Below are 19,324 nucleotides of genomic sequence, written 5' to 3' on the forward strand. Positions count from 1 at the left end.
TCAGTTCGTCCATTTGAGTCTGCCAACCAAAAGGGGAAAGAGGAAATCAAGAATCAAATTGAGGAGAAAGGAAAATACTTAAGACTCCTCATCCCTAAAAACTTGAAAAAAATGCTAAAAGTTTTTCCCTCGGTCAGTCGGTCATAAGTCAGCTACTACTTGCTCCTTTCCTTCAAAAATTTTGCTTTTTCTTATTTTTTTTTTCCAAATGATTCAAAAAATAGCTGAAACATTTACCCTCATGTGCACTTGCATTTCCTCTTTGAGCTTATATACTGATTCCATTTAACCGAGTGAATTTCCTGCTTTCATGATATCCACTTAGGAGAGTAATGTTAGCTGGGTATCTGCAGCAAAAAATAAAATAAAATAAAATATACATTAGCCAAAGGAAAAAATATCGATTCATTTAGGAAAAAACAATAGTGTAGTTGTTAATATTCAAGAATTCATTGCATTGATTTGTTGAAGGGATTATATACCGGAAACTTTCGTGGTTTTGTATTATAAATTTGTTGCCAAATGGGATTCTCAGTGTTAGATACAAAATATGTTGTAATGCTGTGTTGGGAATAGCCAGTACTTAGATGACATTCCAATATTGTTGACCTGTTATTTATGTACCTAAATAAACCACTCAAAGTTGGGCATTTTGAACACGTAAATATTGGTTGAGTGTTAATGTTTTGCAGGGTCAACCAAATATGGAAGAGGTTTTGTCCGTTGATTCCGAAAATGAGAATGTGGAGGACAATATGAATGTCGTGGAAGATGAGATGGTAGTGAGAGATGGTTTGACTGTCCCTGAGGTTGGTGCTGCAATGCGATATCAGTAGTGCTGGAAGGGATATCAATATTGCGATATTAGTAGTGCTGGAATGCGATATCAGGACTGTTGGTGCAATTAGGAACCATGCTGGAATTGCAAAATTCTTGGTTGTAGTTGTTAGTTGGGCTATGTGAGATATGTGAATATAATTAAATCTTGTTTTGTTTAATTGATGAAGAGCAAATGGTTCCAAATGTGGTAGCTTAGTTCGAACTATGTGGTGCATTGCAATTGTAGTCTCTCTCCTGTTGTGGTACTTTTTTTGTTAAAACATCAAGTTTTAGTTCATTTGTTTAGGTTCAGCATAAACGCATAAATTTCACTCATGAATGAGAGCTATCATGAATGCATATTGTTTTACTGAGTTTTACTGAGATCAAGCTAACTTACTGCATGCTCATAGAAAGTTAGCATCTCATTTAAAATATACCAAAACTAGTGGTCTTGTTTTGCACACATATGTTGCTGACTGGTCTAACACGTTAAAATGCTATTATGTAATGCCGAAATAGAGTTGTTACTTGAAACGCAAAGGAGTAAATTCTTTAGGCTTCAAGGAATAAAAATAAAACACATACAACAGTTATAAAAATGGTGCAGAGCTGTTCTGGTAAACATCTGTCAAATACTTAGTTGCTCTCAAAACACCATTTCTTGATAGCAAATACAAAACGAACACAACACAATTACAACTCGTTCGACAACTAACTACTAAATATGCTGTGTTGGGTCCTTTCCTTTCCCAAACTCCTCCGCACATCCTTTCTCCTTGTGAAATGTCACATTCACTGAAATCTGGACGTCTCGTTCATCTCATATATCTGTATATTAAGATAGACGATATCTAAAGAGTTCCACTAATTAGTAGGGAAGAAATATATGTTAGTACTAGGCAACATTCATCTCAAGCCTTAAAACATATTAAAGTAGGGGATTCCCTCTAAGGAAATCAACCAAACAACTTGTGGGTCTATTCAGTTAAAAACACTCAAGGAAAACATAAAGGGAAATCACCTATATGTCTGACCGGCCACAAGTTCTTGACCCTTCCATATTTGCTCATAACTTGAGAAAACAAACAAAAGTAATAAATTGATCCTAAATTGAACCATACACATTCAAAGAGAAACAAAATGATCAAAAAACTTTAAAGAACCAACAACTTCAATTCAATTGGATAAATTAACAAATCTAAAAAAAAGGGTACCTCGCAGAGAGTGTCTTCAGTTGTGAGGGGAGAGAGACGACCTACAAAGAGAGTGCAGTAAGAGTCACCAATAACGTTCGGGTCGCCAAAGGGGTTGTCTGCAAATGAAAATAACAAGAAGAATAATGAAAACATTCGGACAGAAGAATTTGTCCCTAAATGGGGTAATACAATTGGGAGAAAATTACTGAGGATGCAAACTAACTAAAGAAGATGCAAACTGAATCCATTCCACCATTACCCACCATTCGAAAATAACCCATATTCCCCCAACATTTAGAACCCTTCTCACCTGGTTATTTAAAAAAGGAACAGAAAATTAAAAAAATTACCCATAAAAACTACAAAATTGAGCTGATCTGGAGAGAAAAAGTTGAAGCTGTCGAGCTTAGATCTCTCTCTCTCTCTCAAAACTAATATACATACAGGAGGCTGTATGTATAGCTCTGGTGGGTATTTTTATTTTATCTTTCCACTTTTGATTTGGAGTGGGACGACATCGGGAGCTCCAACCAAAAATTCACACCGTACCCGATTTCGGAGATGGAGAAGATGGACTAGAGGCCGGATTCGTCGATGAAACAAGAAATGTGAAAATCGATCGCAAATGGGAGGAAATGTTGTTTGAATTTCTAAATGGGTCAATAAGATAATTGCCAAAATCTAAGCCGTCCAGTGCTCTTAAATCTGAATTGTACACGTCACTTTGTAACCTTCCTTTGTCAAGCTACTTCGTACATGTAGCATTATTGGTGTGAAAATTAGGATCAAACTTTTCAACATTTTAGATGGCATGGTTTGGGTCAGTTACCATGAAAATTAAGGTTTTGAAACCCCCATATATTTAAATCACTAAAAGACATTTGCTTTTACCTTCTAACTTTATATCCCATTATCTTTTTAACGTCTACATCGACATTTTTTGTGACGTTGACTACTAGAATCTCCTCTCGAAGGTTAGAAAGTTCTGCCCAATTTTTCCCTTAAACCTTGTTACCGTTGGTAACAAATCAGTGTTTGGTCTAGGCTTACGAGAATATACGCTACTCAATATAACTATACATAAAGAATGCATAAAATTTAACTTTTTCGTTCACACCTTAAATGGCGCTCCAAACAAGCAAATAGAAGAAATTAGAGATTCATATTAACAGTCAAATCAACCTATATAATTTCAAGAAATCCAACATGCAAATACCATATATTCCTCTTAATTGTCAACTTAGTACGAAAAATGCTTGAACTACATTAAGAAGTGGTGTAATTGTTGTAAAAGGTAATTTTATTAGGGTTTACAGGTGAATGACAATTATACCCCTGCAGCTCTATTGATTATTATTGTTGTATCCCTGATTCTGTCTTATAAATACAGGGCTTTGGTTATTAATGAAATGTACACAAATTTATTGACTCTTCTCTTTTCTCTTCTCTTTTCTTCTCTTTTCACATGTTATTGATACGATTTTCTCAAAAGCAAAGTGAATTAGTTAGAAAGTGATAATTTTTATAAGTAAAATCATCTGTCAGTACCAAAACTAATTTGGTGCCATGTGAATTCTTTCGATGTACATATACTGTTAGACCCAAGGTCGATCCTAAACAGTTATGCGGAAATAAATTGTATTGAAATACCAAAAATCTTATGGATCGATATTTTACCTCCGGCCATTGATGGTGATTTCTAAAAGCTTCTTCCGTTTCAGGTAATGGCACTTCCAAACTCTAGACACTGCAATTTGATGGTGTATATTGAGTTTTTCGAGTCTTGAGCTTGGGGACCAAAACCAACGTATATATAGCCAAATCCCATCAAGTTATGACTTCAGTTACCACTTCTTTCAATGGTAGAATTAAGAATTTTATTCATGTTGAAAAAATTGAAAACCCCATGAATGTTGGACCATTAATTTGGCTGTTGAAGGAATTTGGAAGAAGAAAGGTTTTCTGTTACATTCTCCCACTTGGTCCATACATTCATCTTAATATCTCAACTTAATCCATTGATTGTCCTTCTTAAGAAACAAACACATGAATCATGACGATGAGTCCTCTAATAACGAGTATAATCTTCCATGTATTACGTTGTATTTAGTTTCTCAAGAATTATTTTTTTATACGGTAACAATACTTAATGAAAAGATCATATGTCTTATTCTTGGTCCTACATATTTTCTCAAATAAATTAAAGCGCCCATGAATATGAGAAAATATCACAGCATATAAGAGTTTCGTACAAAATTTTTGTATATACAATTACATAGTGGAATCAAGTCCCATTTTCTCCACATGATCCTTGAATTTTAACGGTAGCATGCCTTTAGTCAAAGGATCAGCGATCATCAATTCAGTGCATACGTGCTCAATGACCACTTTCTTTTCTTTAATACGTTCCCTTATAGCTAGATACTTAATGTCGATATGTTTACTTCAACTACCACTTTTGTTATTCTTAGCCATAAAGATAGCAGCCAAATTGTCGTAGTAAATTCTCAATGGCCTAGAAATGGAATCCATAATTCTAAGCCCAGATATGAAACTCTTGATCCATACACCATGCGATGTAACCTCAAAACAAGAAATGAACTCGGCTTCCATAGTGGAAGTAGCAATTAAGGTTTGCTTGGCACTCCTCCATGATATAGTTCCACCAGTCATCATAAAGATGTATCCTGATGTTGATTTTCGTGAATCAATATAGCCGACAAAGTCTGAATCTGAGTATCCAATCACTTCTAGATTATCCGTCCGTTTATACATAAGTACGTAATTTTTGGCTCCTTGAAGGTACCACATTATTTTCTTTGCTGCTTTCCATTAGTCCATACTTGGATTACTTTGATATCGTCCTAACATTCTTATAGCAAATGCAATGTTAGATCTTGTGCAGACTTGAACATACATCAGGCTTCGGACAGCAGAAGCATATGAAATGTTCTTCATTTGTTCCATTTCTAGATCATTTTTCGGGCATTGGTTCAAATTGAACCTATCACCTTTTACAATGGGAGCTATACTTGGTAAACAATTTTTCATCCGAAATCTCTCTAAAACTTTGTTGATATAAGTTTCCTGAGACAGACCCAAAATACCTCGTAATCTGTCTCTATGAATCTTAATTCCAATGACATAAGATGTCTCACCCATATCCTTCATATCAAAATGTTTAGAGAGGAATTGTTTCACCTCATGCAACAAACCCTTATCATTGGTTGTAGGTAAAATATCGTCAATGTATAAAACAAGGAAACATATTTTACTCTCACTAACCTTCTTGTATATACATTGATCCATGGGGTTTTCAACAAATCCAAATGAAGAAATTATTCCATACCATTGACGGAATGCTTGTTTTAGACCGTATATAGACTTTTTAAGCTTACAGACCAAGTGCTTACCATCATTAGAGGGAAATCCTTTAGGTTATTTCATATAAACCCCCTCCTCTAAATCTCCATTGAGAAATGCTATTTTCACATCCATTTGTTGTAATTCAAGATCAAATTGGGCTACTAATGCCAAAATAATACGTAGAGAATCTTTCTTAGATACCGGAGAAAAGGTCTCCATGTAATCGATTCCCTCATTTTGAGTAAGTTCCATAGCAACAAGTCTCGCCTTGTATCTCTTGATATTGCCTAATGAATATTTCTTACTCTTAAAGACCCATTTACAGCCAATGGCTTTGGCACCACTAGGCAACTCAACAAGATCCCAGACTCCATTGCTCTTCATAGAACTCATTTCTTTCTTTATGGCATTGTACCATAATTCTGACTCTTTACAACTTATGACCTGTGAAAATGATTCGGGATCATTTTTGACTCCAATATTGTGGTCAGGTTCTTGTAGATACACTTCATAATCGCTAGGAATTGCTGACCTTTTGGTTATAGTAGATCTTCTTAACGTTGTACCATTATCTTCCTGAGAAGCTTGTTGTTCAACTATTTGTTTAGGAGGTTCTGGTAATTCCTGAATTACCTGATCTACTTAAACATTATCAGTAGTTTGTGGAATTTCAATGATTGGTTGTTCAACACTTGTTTGTACTTGAGGGGTGCTGTGATCTATAATCAATCTGTCATTTGAGGTGGGAGGCTGAGATTCCAAATGATCATCCTCAGGAACTATGTTCTTGATTTGATCGCTCCCACTAATCAAGTCATTCTCAAGAAACTTAGCATTTCTTGATTCCACAATCCTAGTGCTGTGAGATGGATAGTAAAATATGTATCCTTTAAACTTTTCGGCATATCCAATGAAATACCCACTAATGGTCCTCGAGTCTAACTTCTTCTTTTGTGGATTATAGATCTTCACTTCAGACGGACATCCCCAAACGCGAATATGTCGTAAACTTGGTTTCCAACCTTTCAATAATTCAAATGGTGTCTTTGGGACAGCCTTTGTTGGAACTCGATTTAATATATGCACTGTCGTCTTAAGTGCTTTAGTCCACAAGGATTTAGGAAGATTGGAGCTACTAAGCATGCTCCGCACCATGTCCAATAATGTCCTGTTTCTTTTTTCTGCTACACTATTCTGGTCTGGTGAACTAGGCATGGTGTATTGGGCAACTATCCTATGCTCTTGAAGAAATTTAGCGAACGAACTAGGTGCTTGTCCATCCTCTGTGTATTTACCATAATATTCTCCATCTCTATCTGATCTTACGATCTTAATCTGCTTATCATATTGTTTCTCCACTTCAGCCTTAAAGGTTTTAAAAGCATCCAATGCTTTGTTCTTATTATGAAGTAAGTAGAGATACATATATCGTGAATAATCATTAATAAAGATGGTGAAATATTTCTGACCATGTTAGTCCATGTCTGGACTATATATCAGTATGTATGATTTTTAATATGTCCGAACTCCTGTTGGCACCCTTTTTGGAGTTGTTGGTCTGCTTCCCCTTAATGCAGTCCACACATGTGTTAAAATCAGTGAAATCTAGAGTACTAAGTATACCATCATTCACTAATCTTTTAATTCTATCTATAGAGATATGTCCTAATCTCCAATGCCACAACATAGAGGAGTCTTCATTAATATTACATCGTTTAGCGCTAGTATGAACGCGCATTGAACTATTAGTGATATCGTTTTGTAAATTAATATGATAAAGACCATCAGACAAAGTACCATTCCCAACACAATCAGAATTATATAATAAACTGAATGACATGTTTGAAAAATTAAAGGAATATCCCAAGGGTACAAGTCTGGAAATAGAAATCAAGTTTCGCGAAAAAACTTGGAACATAAAAGGTCCTTTCTAATTTCAAAATAAAGCCACTACATAAGTTAAAATGCATGTTCCTATAGTCTTCACTAATCTTTTGATTCTATCTATAGAGATATGTCCTAATCTCCAATGCCACAACATAGAGGAGTCTTCATTAATATTACATCGTTTAGTGCTAGTATGAACGCGCATTGAACTATTAGTGATATCGTTTTGTAAATTAATATGATAAAGACCATCAGAGAAAGTACCATTCCCAACACAATCAGAATTATGTAATAAACTGAATGACATGTTTGAAAAATTAAAGGAATATCCCAAGGGTACAAGTCTGAAAATAGAAATCAAGTTTCGTGAAAAAACTTGGAACATAAAAGGTCCTTTCTAATTTCAAAATAAAGCCACTACATAAGTTAAAATGCATGTTCCTATAGTCTTTACATGTGAGCCCATCTTGTTTCCGGATAAGATATTCTGCTAACTTTCCACTGGCTTCCTTAGGTTTTGTATACCCTGCAAGGAGTTTGCAACATTGATTGTGGATCCAGAGTAAATCCACCAGGTTTTAACATTTACATTAACCATATTAGATTCATAACAAACAAATGAGGTTGGATTACCTTTATCCTCAAGCCATTTTTTGAATTTGGCACAATCTTTCTTCATGTGTCCCTTATTTTTATAGAAGTAACACTTGGCCTCTTTCTTAATATCAACGTAGGGTGGGATTTTACCTTTCCCTTTCTGATTGGCTTGAGATTTTTCCTTCCTATGAGTTGTAGTCAAAATTGCACTTTTATCTTGTTCCATTAGTAGTCTTCCTTCTTCTTAAACACACATAGTCAATAATTCATTAATTGACTATTTATCCTTATGTGTGTTGTATGAGATTTTGAAAGGTCCAAACTCTTGTAGGAGACTATTCAAGATGTAATACACAAGGAAGGATTCAGACATCTCAACCTCCAGCTTCTTAAGTTGAGCCGAAATGTCTCTCATTTGCATGATGTGCTAGTGCACACCTTTCACACTTGTGAGCTTTAAGGATGAAAACTTCATTATAAGGGTGCTTGCCAATGCTTTATCTAAAGTGACGAATTGATCGTCAATAGCCTTTATCAAGTCTTGGACCTTGTCATGCTGATCGACAGAACCACGTATACCAGCAGAAATTTTAGTTTTTATGAACATCACACTGAGGCGATTAGATCGCTCCCATTTTTCATAAAGCGCAATGTCGTCTGCAGTGCTGGCATCAGTAATTTTAGATGGTTCGTCTTTCCTAATAGCATAATCAATATCCATACACCCTAAATGGAGAAGAATTCTCTCCTTCCATACTTTATAGTTGTCAACCTTTAATTCGGGAATATCACAATGAATATCAGAGAAATGAGCAGGTTGTGAAGTTACATAATATAAAAAATTGCTTATGTTAAATTGAGGCTTAATCGAATAGATTGCATGTTTTACCAATATAATTCATGTTGAAATTGAATATAATGACATAAAAATTGCATGGGGGCTAAATTTTTAATTCAATTATATCAAATTATTCCTTATAATAGAATTATCAAAATATGCACTTAATTTATATGACATCAATTCGATATTCTATCCTAAGGTAAACTTTATAATAAAACTATCAAATTATGTACTCATTCACAATTCATGTGGGCATATTATGAGATAATTTGATATTTTATTCTAATTAATCATAAAAATATAACAAAACTCCCGTAAGATAAATTCATTATATGAAGTATAATTAATTACAATTTAATGTCGTTAATCCTTATGTGATCCTCTTCTTAATATATAATTTTACTTAATTAAAGATGTTGTGGCTAATCCTTAAAATAAATAAAATTATACGGATCACTCGACAATATCATTTTATACTTAGACAATTAACTTAATATGAAAATAAGTCTAATTGCATAAAATATTCTCATAATCGTTACATATTGCATAAAAATAAATTAAACACAATCAACTTATCTGAACTAAATATGAGTATTTAATTCATTCTAAAATTTCGTATATTATTCTAAACATGAATAATTAACATATGCAAAAATTAAAATAAATACTTAAGAATTAAACTGCATAATTGGCCCAACAAATAAATTCATGTGCCCAAGAATTAATTGGCCCTACAGACCATATGTGTCCAACAAATGATATGCCAAAAATTCGGCCTAGTACAAGTACGGGTCTGCCCCAATTAAAAATCTGGAAAATGTTCCAATATCCAATTTTATATCATTTCCATATGACACAATCACTTGTGTTTTTAAATGGCCAAAACAATTGAATATACAAATTTCAGCCCAATAACGGAATGTAGGGAGACCTAAAATACTTAATTCCATAAGTAAACACTTTATAACATATTCTGGCCCAAGAAATGAGTAATTATGATTCAAACGGTCCAATAAACAATTACTTTCCAAAAAGGCCCAATTAAAAAAGTTTATTATTTTTCAAATGGCCTTAAAACTAGTTACCCAATATTTAAATTCAAATATTGGTCCAAAGGAAATGATAACAGATTAAATGCATTTCTATGTGGTTATAATCATGGCCCAAACAATTAATTGCAAAGAGGCTTCTCCTTTATTAAAATAACAGGCCCAATAAAGTGATCCAATTGGCCTAACTTATCCCATAAATGACCTGTTTCTGGAAAGAAAGGCAAAAACGAGAGGCTTCTGTCATCTTCAACCTTCGGCCGATTCAAAACCTCCCTCTCATTCAACTCTCCCACCATCAAAACTCAAGTTTATAACCACATAGAGGCTCGAAAAGTAGTTTTATGCAAAAATCCAAAGTTCATTTTCAAAAGGGGAATCGACCAGAGAAGAAAAAATAGGTTGCAAATTATTGGTGAAACATCAAGACAGAAGTAATTTCAAGCTCTGATACCAAATGTTAGACCCAAAGTTGATCCTAAACAATTATGCAAAAATAAATTGTATCGAAATACCAAAAATCTTATGGATAGATATTTTACCTCCGGCTATTGATGGTGATTTCTAAAAGCTTATTCATTTTCAAGTAATAACACTTTCAAACTCTAGACATTACAATTTGATGGTGTATATTATGTTTTTCGAGTGTTGAGCTTGGGGACCAAAACCAACATATATATAGCCAAACTCCCATCAAGTTATGGCTTCAGTTACCACTTCTTTTAATGGTAGAATTAAGAATTTTATTAATGTTGAAACTGAAAACCCCATGAATGTTGGACCATTAATTTGGCTGTTGAAGGAATTTGGAAGAAAGGTTTTCTGTTACATATACATCATAACGATGTTGTTTTTTCATCTCGACATTTCTTTGGTATGCGTATTAATTCTAATTCATGTTTGTATGCGTAATTTGTATACATTAATTCATGTCTTTTGATTCACATACCATCAATTTTGTCACATATTATTCACGTATTAATTTTGTCTTTTGAATCTGCCACGCATTAACTCCATCTTTGATTTTTGTATATGTAAAATTTATGTGCATGTTTAGTATCTTTTGCATGTTGGTAAAAGATTTAACCAATTTTGTTAACTTCTATGTATGGAGATTTTTTTTTTCTAATACAAGTTTGGTAATTAATTTTTCATAACTATATGATAATTAAATATTTTTAGATATTCTTCTATAAACTTTAAATTAATAATTTATCATGTTGCTTCAAAAGTAGCATAACATTATAATTAATATTTCAGAAGAATATTGATTGTATATCTATTTATTATAAATAGTTCGTTGTTGCTCATGAAGTAGTACAATATTATTAATATTTTTGCTCATTAAGAGCTTAATATTATAATTTCAATATTTCAGAAGAATATTGACTCAATGCTCTTGAAGAAGCATAATTTAAATTATATTTATTTTTAACGAATATGGTGTTGATGTTCTAAAAAAAACACAACTTACGTTAGATAAATATTTCAAAAGAATATTTCATTGTTACTCATGTAGAACATAAATTATGTTGTTTAGCTCAAAAGTAGAATGAATCATTAATATCAATATTTTAGAAGAATATTATATTTAACTTTCGAAGATTATATATCTCATTGTGTTCTTAAAGAAAGCACAGTTTAATATAAATAAATAAATTTGTTGATGTTCTTAGAGAAACACAATATTATTAATATTTTAAAAAAAAATTAATTGCTTCAAAAGAAAATGATATTATAATTTTAATATTCTTCAATATTGATCGGTTCTATGTAAAATCACAAATTAAATTACTCTATTTATTTACATATTCATTATTCTGCATACCTATTTAGATATTGACGTTCTGATTAAATTTTATTGCTCTTAAAGAGTATAATGATATAAGATCTAACATAAAATTATGTTTTTACTCCAGAAGAGTACATCTTTACATAATTATTATCAATAATTCCTCTTCATAGTATTCCACCAGATGGCAGCATTTGGTTCGTCAATATGTTTTCTTCTTTTGCCATTATTCGACAGGTTGTAGCCAAGTGTCTTCTGGTAAAATTCTGGCAGGTAAATTCTGTACATGCAACAAATCTCAATTATTATTGTAAACAATAATATTTTATTGCTCCTAAAGAGCACAACATTAAAATTCTTCACATTTCATAAGAATATTGATTTATTGTTCTTAAAAAGTCAATAGTAAAATATAATGTGACCTTAAAATAGCACATTATAATTTTCATTAATATTCTAATGAGATCTTACTCGATCTCGAAAAGTATAATTACATACAATCTAATATAAATTATATTTTTACTCTTGAAGAGTAAATTATTTTATAATTTATTATAATAATATTTGATTGCTTATGAAGAGTTTGAATTATAATTTTCAATATTCCAGAAAGATATTGACATATTGCTTTTGAATGAGCTATAAAAAAAAATACAACATGCTTTCAAAGTAGCACATGTTTCGAATAATGTACAATTTTGAATTCATATTTATCCCTGAAGAAAAACATAAAATTAATGTTGTGAGAACATTGATTAATTTGACTATTTGAATTTGATTTTATTATTTGGCGTGACTAGTTGGACCATTATTGGATCAATAATGATGCGAAATTCAAATTTTTCGATATATGTTCAATGAAAAACCAGAAGATTATTCAATCGAATGAATTCCTATATATTATTTGTTATCTTTATCGACATTTGATTATTAAACATTACTAACTAAAACAGGGATTGAATTCCCTATATTTCTGAAAATTAATTAAGGTAATACATGAGGCCCCATCACCCACCACATTGATCATCTAATTGTTATTTGTATCTAATAAATTTGATACAAATACTAAATAATTGCATGGTCTTGTTAGTGGGCATAATTCTCAACATTTTAATAAGCGTTAGTTGAGATGTCGATATATGATTTACACTATTGCTTGTTAAATGCCTCAAATTAATTTAATTAAGAACAAAATACTTCCCATGTTTGTTCAGGAAATGCTATTACACATCATGCCAATATCATTGTTCTCCCAGTTATAATTGACTTATGGTCAGAACTCAATTTCTTCATCTTATTATTTGATAGTGCAATTAATTCACCATATTGTATCCAAACAAAAAGTAAAGAACAGTAAAGATAAATGTATAATTTGAACCCTTATCCCAAATGAGTGATATTTTATAATGCTGAAAAAATTATTGTCAAATTGATTGGACAAATCTCTCAGCATTCAGGAAGAGGAATTAAGAAGTTGAAAATAATGTATGAATGCATCATCATCTAAATCCTTGCTAAATATCATTCGAACCAGAAATTTGAAATATAATTTATTTAGATGCATTCACTAATAAAAGAGATCAACAATATCCCACACACCAATTTTTAATACTCCAATACGAATTGATATCCTAGGGGACAATTTGTTAGCATTTTATTTGATATATCTATAGCATGCCTGAAGCGTGATAGTGTTTGATTCTAATACAAAAATCTTCAAACGAAAATGAAACAATTAACAAAGATGATCTCATTAAGGAGGCATATACTCTTGATGAGTATTTAGACATAACAAATTATAAAACCCCAGAAGAGGTTCAAGTACCTGCTTATATTGAAAATTGAAATATCTAAATAAGTTATGTCACTGTAGAAAAAGAAATAGAATCAAACAAGAAATGAAAAAAGTTGTCGATAATATTTTTACATATGATATACTACATCATATCATAAATAGTGAGGAATCGAAATAAATGTGTCAAAATATATTGATCGAATTAATGTTTAGCCAAATAAAATAGATGCAATCCGAAATTGAATTTACTAGAGAAACATATTTTTCATTTTTGTGGCTAAATAATGGGAATCAAACGAGGGCTTAATTGGAAAAAAAAAATTAAAAAAAAAAAAAAAAAAAAAAAAGAAATGAGAAAAATGAAGTCGTAATGTATAATGTACGACTTTCAACATAGTGAATTTCACAAATATCGTCATAGATGAAATCACGAGTCCATATAAAGTTATCTTGACAATATATGAAATTTAAAATACGTGATAGTCAACTCATCTGACATGACTATTAATATTACATTTGAAAGATTTAATATACCTGAAACATAGCTCAAATGATACATGACCGAGAACTATGTTCTCAATTAAATTGTAAATATCATTATATGGATTAAAAGAATCCGAACACATGTGGTATAATCGCCTTAGCGAATATTTGTTGAAAGAGGATTATAATAATGATAATATCTGTCCATGTGTTTGTATAAAGAAAACAAATATAGGATTTGCACTTGTTGCAATTTATATTGATGATTTAACTTTTATTAGAAGTCACGAAGTGTTAAATAAAACTGCTGATTATTTGAAAAATGTATTTGAGATGAAGGATTTGAAAAAAAATCAAATTTTATCTCAAATTGCAGATTGATCATTTCACAGATGAATTATTTTTTCACCAATCTACGTATACAGAAAAAGTTTTAAAACATTTTTTTATATGAATAATGCACATCCATTGTCATTACCTATGATTGTTCAATTACTTGATATAAAAAATGATATATTTCATCCGCTTAAAAATGGAGAAACGATTCTTGATACTGAAGTACTATATCTTAGTGCAATTAGAGCATTAACTCATTTTGTAAACTGCACTCGACCCGACATAACTTTTTCTGTAAATCTCCTTGCAAAATATTACTCTACTCCAACTCACAGATATTGGAATAGTGTTAAACATATTTTTCGTTACCTAAAGAATACTATTGATTTAGAATTATTTTATTCTTAAAAGTCGAAATCCGCTTTAGTGGGGATTTGCAAATGCAGGTTATCCATTGAACCCACATAAAGCTAAATCACAAACAAGATATATTTTTACATGTGAAGGAAGAGCTATATCATGAAGATCTGTGAAGCAATTTTTGATAGAAGATTCTTCAAATCATTTTGAAATTATTGCAATCCATAAAGCAGGTCGATAATGTATGTGGTTGAGAAACACGACCCATCATATGTTTACATGTGGATATGCAAATGCAGTTTATTTATCCAATCTCCATAAAGCTAAATCACAAACAGAATATATATTGACATGTGGAGGAATAGCTATATCATGAAGATCCGTGAAGCAATCTTTGACAGCAGTATCTTCAAATCATTTTAAAATTATTGCAATCCATGAAGCAGGCCAATGATGTATATGATTGAGAAATACGACCCATCATATCCAAGCATTATGCATGTTAACTTTAACAAAAGATAGTCTAACAATTTTGTATGAAGACAATGTAGCTTGCATTGCGCAACTCAGAAGAGTCTATAGCAAAGGTGACATGACGAAACATATTTCTCCAAATTTCTTTTATACACATGAGTTTCAAAAGAATGACGATATCGATATCCAACAAGTTCATTCAAGTGACAATGTGACCAATTTATTCACAAAAGCATTGCCAACATCTACACTAGAGAAATTAGTTCATGAGATTGGATTGTGTCGACTCAACGATCTTTAGTGATCAATATCCGGGGAAGTAATTGTACTCTTTTTCCTTCGCACAAGTTTTTTTTCCAATGAATTTTCTTAGTAAAGTTTTAATGAGACTAAAATTTATTTTTAGTACTAAAAAACCACCACTCTTTTTCCTTCGTTTAATTTTTTTTTTGTCCCATTGGATTTTTATTAAATAAGATTTTAATAAGACAGATATTTTGTAATGTATCATTCAAGGGGGAGTGTTGTAAAATATAAGTTTATTAGGATTTACAAGTGAATGACAATTATACCCCTATAACTCTAGAAATTATTACCGTTTTATCCCTAATTCTGTCCTATAAATATATGACTTTGGTTATTAATGAAACACACATAAATCTATTGACTTCTCTTTATTCTCTTCTCTTTTCACAACACTAATACATTTGTTATATGTACCATTACTATAAGTTGATAAAATATACGTCTGCCTCCATATTCCCTGTATGTCACGGTAGAGATAGTAGTGACCTACATTTTGGGTATTTGTAAGAGCAGTTTCAAGGGATTTGCTTTTGACCATTGAATTTTGAACCTTGGAGGTTTCCCATGTGAGGAAAATGTTGGCATTTGGTCCTACATGATAATATTCAAGATGGAACTCTAGAAGACATTGACAAAATTTATCAAAGTGTTGAATCTTGTTCCCTGAATTTTGGCATCTTGTTTAGAGGTGTCAAAAAGAATCGAATAGCTAGAAAACCCCACCCAACCGTGCTCCAGCCGGTAGCCATACTCTTGGCTGTGTTGGTCGTGCATCGGTGCATGCCCACCCAGCTCGGCACAAGATATTCACTTCAACTCGTCAAAAAATATAGGACGCATCATCAACATGACACATCCATCCCAAAACATCCAAACTATTTCCCATTACTCACAAACTTAAAAATTTAGGCAACATCAAGTCTCCACCCGAAATATTCATTTTTTTTTTCTGGAATTCATTTGTCCTTTCTATATTTAAGTTAGATATTTTAGTCTCTTATAGTATGTGTCTGAATCTATATTGCCTGTATTTATAGGTTACATCATCATCATTATTATTATTTTTTCAATTTATTATAGAGATAAATTTCGTTACATTTTTTTTCGTACATAAATTTAGTTCTGATAAGTTCTAAGCACACATAAACAACTTCCATAGTAATCCTCCTTGCCATAAAATAAACTCGTTTATAAAACAAAAAGTGATTCCAGTAGTAGAAGAAAATAAAAACAAAAGATGCCAAATGCTAAAATAATGTCAGGTCAATAAACTATAGGACACTTGCTCATCACATGCCTCATTAACTCGTGCACGCCAGAAAAATCAACTAAGCTCCTGGTTTTCAGCAGTCTTTAAGAACCAAGACTATTGTGTTCGTATTTTGTTAAAAAATTACTAATAATTTTCTTTCTTTATCCAATTAAAATCAAACTTCAATTTCCATCAAATATTCATAATCACTGTACATTTGTTATCCACACATTTCGTGAACCCACTACTATTCATCTTCAAAGGTTATTTATAACTTTAGATGAACAAAGAGGATGGAGAGAGAGAGAGGGGGGATGAAGAGTGGTAGAAAAGTTTGTGTAGTTTACTATCTCTGTAGAAATGGGCAGCTTGAGCATCCTCATTTCATGGAGGTTTCACTCTCTTCTCCAGATGGTCTTTATCTTAGAGGTACATGAAATTACTTACATCAATATAAACATAAATGTATGCACGTGTATATACAAGCATGAGTACAGAAAACCGTTTTTTACCTATAAATTCGATTGATTTCAGATGTGATAAGCAGATTGTATTTACTCAGAGGAAAGAACATGGCTTACATGTATTCCTGGTCTTCAAAACGGTAACACTAATAAATATCTTTACGTTTTCATTCTCTATCGAAAATATATAGAGATAGTAAATAAATTCTCATCCTCACAAGTCCTCTGGTTGCACACACATTCTTATTAAGGTGGTGTTTTCATGATCGGTACTCCTCAAAAACTCTAGGATCGTCAGACCACACACCATTTCCTCTATATATATATATATATTATTTATTTATTTATTTATTTATTTTTTTAAGCAAAACATCAACGTAAGCTTAGTGATTTTTCATGCTCCACCAAGGAAGGTTGATGGGAATTAGGATACCTCGAACGTATATAATATATGCTTAGATACACTTCTCAGACAAGTGTTCATCGTGACCTATAGAAAAAACTAAAAAAAGATCAAAATAAAGATAACATAGTTTTAATGAATTTTAAATCACGGTAATCATATCTTACTTTTTTGAAAATTACGTATTGTTCCATGCATCTTAGCATGGTTCAAAGGTTGTAAATTTGGGCATCCACCTAAGCATTTACGGAAATGTAAATTTGACTTAAAAAAAAGAATCGAGTTGCATGCTAAGGAGCTTTGATGAAAATTGTGCAACTAATCATGCCTTAGATGAAACTAACCACAACTTGCACATGAAAAGGTGATTTAGAGGATCCGATTTCAGTTATCAAATTTGTTCTCTTTAGAAATTCTAGCTTTTAGATCACTTGGTTTAAGAGAACAATCTAAAAGCTAGCAAACTTTTCTTTTTCTCAAGTAATTTTTGGTTAAAACAAGCATATAATGATGCAGAAGCTACAAGAATGGATATGTATGGCATGACTTATCTGAAGACGACATGTTACAACCCACTAATGGTAACGACTACATTCTGAAAGGATCCGAGCTTCATCAAAGCTCTTCCACATTGCAGTCAAAAGCCCTGAGTTCAATCTCCGTTTCTGCAAAAAGGAAGAAAAATCAGTCATGGAGCTCATTTGAAAACCCTCAAGAGCAGGACAACTATAATTACAGGGTAATCTATAAATCTGAATCTAGCCGAGAACTTGGTAGGAAGTTTGATGCTGCAACACAGACGGAGGACACAACAGGGAGAAGGAGGAGAAGCACAAACATGAAACAAGTGGAGGAGAAAAAGACTGTAGAGACGATCAGCTCAAACAGTTTGAACTATGAAAATGGAAACAGAGAATATCAAAGTGCTGATAATGGAAAAATGAAGGCTTCTCAAGTTTTTATGAAGTTGATTACTTGTGGATCATCTTTCACTATTAGTAGACACATATAACAATGATACTTGAAATAATATATAGAGTTGCCTCCTACAAATGCATGTCCTCAACTTAATACCAAAATCATTATCTTCTAGTCTTATGTATGACTTTAACATTGAGTTTGTCTTAAAGAGTTTCCTACCACTACTGATGGTCCCTGTGTTGCTTCAATGTTCTCCAAGGCAATGGTTTAATTTCATAAGTTCTGCATTCATGATAGAATGTTGTCTGCTAGTTACCATCACATTGCTTTGACTGGAACATCTGTTGACCTTAATAATGACGATTATCTGCTTACTTTTGACGTCCACTATGAACATATATACTTCAACAGGATTTACTATGTTTTGTTTCGTGTTTCTTCAACATGGCTTCCTATACATATCATTGCTTGAAATTAATTTGTTTGTTTGATAGGTAACCAAACTTTGAATGGTTTTTTTTCCCCGATATAGCAAAATTACTTCCTTATGTTGTAATCATATATTTCTGCAGAACTAGTCTACCATGCTAGTCCCTTGTGCACCTCATCATGTGGATGCAATAGATTTTTTTTGTTGAACAATTGCATAGTACGCTGCTATCAAGAGCACATTATTGACATTTGATCCAAAAGAATGATCTTCCCCTTCAATAAGAAGTTGCAGTCCATTTTACTGGAATCAAGTTCTCTTAACCAGGAAAATGATGAAGACCACAGATTAAGTATTCCCCGCGGACTTGTAAGACCTTTCATTGTAACCACACTTTGATAATCAATAAACTACAATGCCTCCCTCTCAATTGTTGTATCTCATCTCTCCCTCTCTTATTCTTTCCTAATTCTACCCCCTCTTCCTCCTCCCTCTTTTACAATTTTAAGTTCTCATCAGTCTTCATCATAACTAGGCACCAGAATTTGAT

The 19,324-nt window shown here is 32.2% G+C and overlaps 1 protein-coding gene and 1 long non-coding RNA gene across 4 annotated transcripts; one reads left to right on the forward strand and one right to left on the reverse strand.

Moving 5' to 3' along the window:
- Positions 1-1,350: 1,350 nt before the first annotated feature.
- On the reverse strand, positions 1,351-2,702 carry LOC111367352. 3 transcript variants are annotated; one of them, XR_002697800.1, is made up of 3 exons: positions 2,369-2,702; positions 2,037-2,134; positions 1,351-1,927 (listed from the first exon to the last, which is right to left on the reverse strand). It is a non-coding gene; the product is annotated as an uncharacterized LOC111367352 (long non-coding RNA). The 3 variants fall into 3 exon arrangements; XR_002697799.1 differs by having other exon boundaries at positions 1,351-1,894; positions 2,369-2,699; XR_002697798.1 differs by having other exon boundaries at positions 1,351-2,134; positions 2,369-2,701.
- A 12,837-nt stretch (positions 2,703-15,539) lies between these two features.
- Positions 15,540-18,592, forward strand: LOC111367354 (protein UPSTREAM OF FLC-like). Its single transcript, XM_022988174.1, has 3 exons — positions 15,540-16,985; positions 17,091-17,160; positions 17,940-18,592. Exons 1-3 carry the CDS (start codon positions 16,850-16,852, stop codon positions 18,433-18,435), a joined length of 702 nt encoding a protein of 233 aa, XP_022843942.1. The 5' UTR covers positions 15,540-16,849; the 3' UTR covers positions 18,436-18,592.
- Positions 18,593-19,324: the final 732 nt, after the last annotated feature.

Source organism: Olea europaea, chromosome 18 (assembly GCF_002742605.1).
Source record: "Olea europaea var. sylvestris chromosome 18, O_europaea_v1, whole genome shotgun sequence".
In the NCBI taxonomy this organism is placed as follows: Eukaryota; Viridiplantae; Streptophyta; class Magnoliopsida; order Lamiales; family Oleaceae; genus Olea; species Olea europaea.

Excerpts from the sequence above, each read along its gene's own strand:
- LOC111367354 (XM_022988174.1), top strand. The coding sequence starts at position 16,850 with ATGGAGAGAGAGAGAGGGGGGATGAAGAGTGGTAGAAAAGTTTGTGTA. Across the intron at positions 16,986-17,090 it reads AGATGGTCTTTATCTTAGAG|ATGTGATAAGCAGATTGTAT; the intron begins GTACATGAAATT and ends GATTGATTTCAG. Across the intron at positions 17,161-17,939 it reads TATTCCTGGTCTTCAAAACG|AAGCTACAAGAATGGATATG; the intron begins GTAACACTAATA and ends ATAATGATGCAG.